Source organism: Balaenoptera ricei, chromosome 5, assembly GCF_028023285.1.
Source record: "Balaenoptera ricei isolate mBalRic1 chromosome 5, mBalRic1.hap2, whole genome shotgun sequence".
In the NCBI taxonomy this organism is placed as follows: Eukaryota; Metazoa; Chordata; class Mammalia; order Artiodactyla; family Balaenopteridae; genus Balaenoptera; species Balaenoptera ricei.
Genome location: NC_082643.1, coordinates 15,306,285 through 15,312,284, shown reverse-complemented (window position 1 = coordinate 15,312,284; position 6,000 = coordinate 15,306,285). Strand labels below are relative to the sequence as shown.

The 6,000-nt window shown below is 40.4% G+C and overlaps 1 protein-coding gene across 14 annotated transcripts in view; it reads right to left on the bottom strand.

The window, feature by feature from the left end:
* Positions 1–1,589: 1,589 nt before the first annotated feature.
* Positions 1,590–6,000, bottom strand: part of BMPR1B (bone morphogenetic protein receptor type 1B) — a 458,884-nt gene continuing 454,473 nt past the window's right edge. For all 14 annotated transcript variants that reach the window (XM_059922439.1, XM_059922437.1, XM_059922445.1 and 11 more), the window contains one exon: positions 1,590–5,501. In XM_059922439.1, the coding sequence (XP_059778422.1) occupies positions 5,376–5,501 (126 nt within the window). In that variant the 3' untranslated portion in view covers positions 1,590–5,375. The remainder of the gene's footprint in view (positions 5,502–6,000) is intronic.

The following is a 6,000-nucleotide window of genomic DNA, read 5'->3' as shown; positions in this document are numbered from 1 at the left end:
TTCTTCCACAGCACTGAGATGGTGAAAACCATGGGATGGGAGTTAAATCGATCTGAATCCCAAGGCTGGGATGAAGTCTCTTGGCGTTAAGTGCAGCTGGCTAAACACAGCCAATCACACAAAAACTCTGGAGTCCCTGGTAACTGAGATGCAAGCCCGCCTGTAGTCTCTGCGCCCAAACGACTCTGGATTTCCTCTCTCCTAATCCAGTCTCCAACGGATGCCCTCAAAACCAGACTTTGCTCTCTGCCCTCCAGGATTCCCAGTCCATGGACAAACAACCTAGCAAGTTCCCTCTCCCTCTGCAGAGGGGTTTCTCCTCTCCAGGGGACGCTGACTCAGAAACCACAGCAACCACCGGGTTGTTCCACACCCCACGTACCTCACAGGTGGGAAGAAGGATGGAGTCTCTCTCCTACGGCTGTGCTCCTTCCAGGCTGCTGCCCTTGCATTGAACCCCACTCCTTCGTAGGTCAGGCCATCAGGCCCCGCCAGCCTCTGTCCCCACTCTCTGCCCCTCACTGACTGCCCCCATCCTCCTGCGGCCCTGGAGAGCCCTGCCTCACAATCTTCACGTCATTAGACTGCCACCATCCTGGGAGGCTTCAAAATCCAGGAACCCTGGCTTTTGGGCTCCTCTTTCATCACCAATAATCTTATCCGCTAATAAATCTGCCCACCCCTGTGATCACACCTTCAGCTTGTCCTTGATCTTGCTACTCCCTCTTTGAAGCCTTGATTCTGAACACAGACCCTTTCTCAGTAACCGCTATCGCACCACCTCGACCCCAGCATGGTTCCCTGTCCTCTGACCTTGTTTCTTTGGGCCTATCAGCTGCCTTCTCTTTAATCCCCTCCTTCCTCTGGACCACATCAGACCATTCTGATTTTCCATGACTCATTGCTGCATATGCCTGATAACCCTGAACGAATCCAGTGGCCGCGGTCTCCATGCCTACATTGGGTAGCTGATAGAAAAATAAAATCATCAAATTACAGAGAAGAGTGGCACAAGGAATGTGTAATAATAGCTAATATTTAGCAATTGAGTTGAATGCTTACCTCATGCTTGGTGCATGGATTATTTCTTTGCATCTTCAGAACCACTCCATGCAGGAGAGATGACTATTATTCCCACCTTCAAGGGGAAGAAACCGAGTCTTCGAGAGGGCACAACATGCCTACCGTCACAGAGCGGAGAGAACGAGGGAGCCCGGGTTCACGTGCGGGCCGTATGGTGGTCTAGGGGCCACGCCTTGGCCACTAAGCCACAGCTAGCATCATTCATCTTAACAGGGCCCTCGGCGTCGCCTGTAGCCATCTGGCCGTGATATCCTACGATGCAATTTTAGACCTTGTCACCAACTTTTCTACCTTTCCTCTCACTCTCAACAGATGACCGTGCCTCCTAATTATAGAGAAAACAGGAGACATCAGACCACTCGTCTTGCTCTCCTGCCACCAGATGTACACGCTTACCTGCAACGTTCTCCATGGCTGCCTTCCCCGCCTGCTACAATGTGAAATTTTTAAAGAGGAAAAAAGGCACAACTCTAAGATAACAGACATGTTCTTTCCAAAGAGCAGAATGAAACCATTTTATTCCGGGGGAATGTTAAAACAAAGCCATATACAATTTGTAACAAATACAATTGTTTGTTCCCTAGTCCTGAATAATTACAGTATATACAAATTCAATAAGGCACTGGTTCCCCAAAAGAACACAAATGAGTCTTCTTTTGAAACAGACAACAAAATCCCTTATATATTCTAACTTTTCTCCAAAAAATATGGCATTGTTTTTTTGTTTTGTTTTACAAAAGGAATGATAACCGCTAAATTAAGTCACTTCTGATGCCTTCTTTCGTTTCCACGGCTATGTGACTAAGTTTTCTAAGGAGATATAACTACAGAATTATTCAAGTTTTAAGAAACTGTACTTCTTTCAGTGCCTTTCACCTACAAAGAAGAACCAGAACAGACCAACAACATAAAACACTAACTTCTAATGAATAGGCATGACTGCAGAAACGTGAAAGTCAGTCATTACTCAGGACTTGCTCTACCTGATCACACAGCAATTGAAATGTGTCACAGAATTCCCTGTAAATAAAATCTTAGCGTGTTTTCTGAGAAGCTTTGTTTTGAGAATAAAAAGAATGGTCGCTAGTGACTTCTGAGCTGTGCTTTCCAGGAGGTCAAAGGCCGGTCTCCTCACACACAATGTTCATAGCACGGCCGCCTGTGATTTAACAATCTACACCTTTTATAAATAAATATTACGTTTCATTTAGTACTTTATCCTCTATAATATTTTACGCTCTAATCCACATAATGGAGTTGTGCCAGACTCCAAACTGAACATAATATTTATACATACAATATATATTTATATAATATATACAAACATACATAAACTATAAACCCAAACATCTTAGCATACAAAACTTATATTAGCCAACAAGTAGTATTTTAGGATTCCTTTGCAGGGAAAAGATTAGAAGAAAATTTTAGGCTTTGAAATAGTCCTAAAAGTAAGCATCAACTACATTATTTCCAGGTTCCCACTCTTCTGTTGAAAGACAAAACAAAAAAATAAAATTCACTTCTGAGCTACCAGAAATTTAAAAATCAAAATGAATTATTTGGAAGTGAGTAGGTAGTCTCTTTAAGAACAATTTAATATTCCCTAAGCAAGGTGGATTTTGGTAAGATACAAAGAAAACTCTATTCATAAATAAATTCTTGTTTCATTGAAAGACTATAGTAACTAAATGGGTCTTTTTAAGTATCTCTGGAATAATTTTTAAATGTTCATAGTGAGTAAATCGGGTTGGGGATTAGAAAGTAAGCTACTCATTTTTCCAAAGTAACCAAACAAATAATATAGAAGAAATTTGGATACTATTTTAATTTCTTCCCATTCTTTACAGGAACCAACACCTCCCTAGAAATCTAGTTTACTTTGAAATCATCACCTCTCCACAATATATTCTGATTTGAAGTTATCCATGTATAAGAACTTACCTAAAAGAAAACACATTTTTACCTAAGAGATAATCCCAGCATTGCTTAAATTTAGGGAAAATCAAGAAACACGAACATGTCCCCACTTAACTGACATAAATGTTTACTTATTTGTTTCATAGACAATCTGATTAGAGGCACTGAAGTTTCTCTCCTAGGCTCAGATGACTATCACACTTAGCTCTAGCCACATACTCCTAAGCTATCACAAAGAATACGATTTGACGCAAGAGAAAGGAACCTTTACACTGCTATTGAGGTTATCTTAATATCAATAAAAGCAGCATTCTGATTATATTTGGAACCAACTGTTTTTAATCTTTGAAAAAGCAGAAACCTTTTTCATATTCAAGGATTAAGGAAATATTCTTTCTTTGTTACAAAGGAGACGTGGTTATGAAGCACTGGGGAGTGAATGCTGGATACAGAACACTGTTTCTCCTTATGCTTCTCCCAAACCGTAAGCACAGCTCACAGCTGGTCTCTGCTCTAGGATGCTTTTCTGGAAAAACAAGTCACCAGTGCAAGCCCACTTCAGAAGTGAGGAAAATGCTTTCTCATTTTTAATGCAGCTGTCACATTTTCAAAACCCTCCATCCTTCAGCCACCAAGTGGTGAAATGAAAATGTGTTATAAAACACTGCCCCCTGGAGTATTCTGGAAGGAACATCTTTTTTTTTTTTTTAAGGGCTGGGCAGGGGGGTACTTTCCAGTTCTTTACTAAACACTACAGAATTTCTAAGAAGCAAAAGAAAACCACAGTCAGGAAGTAAATGAATAAAGTTGAGAGGGATGTGTACAATTTTAACCTTTATTAGGTTCCTGTTGCTGAGGAATACTGGCCCTGTCAATGATTTGATTCATGTTGCTCAAAAGTTAAAACCCCACATAATTGAATAGGTGAAAAGATGTTTTGCACAAGTGCCACAGAGAAGAAAAAATAATAAGTTAAAAAGTGTATTGAATGTTATGAGAATAAAATAAACTGAGTCAGCATTCCTAAGATGTGAAGCTATCACATAAGATATTAAGATATACATATTCGATCCATATCTATTCTAGAATAATAAATCACAGCAGCCATAATATTCTGTGGCCTCCACTAGCATTCCTCTGCTGTCCCATTTGGAGGTTATATTTATCTATTTTAAAATTAAAATTAGTTAAATTAACCTAACATATGTTTCCTCTCCTTCCCTTAACTCAGACACCAAAAAGACAGATAATAACAAAAAGAAACCACCTTTGTCTGTACATAATAAGTTGTGCATACATTTCCCCTTGCGCTTCTGTGAAGGGCTCTTCCACGTACAGAAGAAACAAGCCATGTGCACCTGTACCCTCATCCTCTACCTTTCTGACATGATCTGCTTACAGCACAAGAGCAAAGTATCTCTATTTTAAAGCGCCTTGTCTTCAACACAACTGATGGCAATTTTATACTGAATATTGATCCCTTCATTTGAGAGATCAAAAGCATGTAAAAAAAAAAAAAAGCTTTGTTTGTGCTTAATGTTTGTTCTTACTCTGCACGTAAAAAAAAAAAAAAAGCTTTGTTTGTGTTTAATGAAAAAGAAGGGACTTTACCATGAAAGAAAAAGCCTAACACAATCAGAAACACAAAGCCGTTCTGAAGAATAGTGTCAACATTTACTTCTAACAGTCACATAAAACCTTCATTTGTTCCATATCCTATAAAGCTGCAAAAGGTCACCTGTAGGAATCCCCAAACGTGGTCCCAGACAGGTGGTGCTTGTACCCGGGTGCATTCACATTGCTGCGGCCGCCCCGGTGCAGGCCTGGCCTGAGTGGTCTGAAGAGGCGCGGGGCGCAGGGGCTCTGAAGATGAGTTCCATTCTGTTCTCCAACTTCACCGACTGTTGGTTGGTAGAGTGCAACAAAATTTTACCAATGGAAACACGTATTTTAATTTACCTTCCAGGAGAGTTTCTGGGAAGAACTTTGCTGTTATTATTTAAACTATAATAGTATAAACCTTAAAACATCTACATTATTTGTTTTATTTTGGCAAAATTAAAGCATCTTTTGAAAAAAAAAGGCAATCCCAAAATACAGGGCTTTCTTAGAAAGCAACATGCACCATATCTTGAACAAGTTACCCAAGCAGTTTCTCCCTCCTACAAACAGACACGATGAATCCGTGTTTCTGGGAACTTCTCTTTGTCCAAGCTGCTCCCTGAGAGGTGAGGCTAGACTTACTGGGAAGCAGGACGATGTTCACGGCTTGTACTGTGGATGCTTCTGGAACATCTTTTGCTCTGCCCACAAACAGAAGAGTATCTACTGGCTTTCTCAGCCATAAGAGATGCTTATTTTTTGCCCTCAATTCAGAGTTTAATGTCCTGGGACTCTGACATTTTGGCAAGTGTTTTCTTAACCCGCAGGGCTGTCAGCCTTGAAGCAGGATTGTGAGCCCAGCATTCTGTCACGAGTTTCCCCATCTGCCTTAGACACTGCGGGAAGGAAAAGGAAAACTGGAGTTAGAGAAACGTATTAGCTGTAAGGCTGGCACTTGATACTGGCTTTTAGTTTTGGGTTTCTGAAGTTTGAATATATTTTTTAAAGACACTCTTAAAACCATGTAGGCATAAAATTCCATAAAAATTCTTCTCTCATCATGCAAAGCTTAAATGATGAAAACAGATTTTCATGGCTTCCTTGTGATAGGAGCAAGCAGGTGGTTTTGCTGATTGTAGAAGAGCGCCTTTGAAGTCAGATTAAGCAAATACAAAAATACCCAGGGAGTCTGTATTCCACTGCACACTCCCAGATTGTTTCTAACACTCGGTAAGATCAAATCTTTTATCTAATTCCATACTATTCAAACAAACATGCTTATTCCTAAATCACAGCTGTCTGCTACAATAATAGCATCACACTGTACCATTTAACCAGATTCATGACCTGTGCACAGCCTCACTACAACTCTCTCCTGTGTTCTCCTGTGGTACA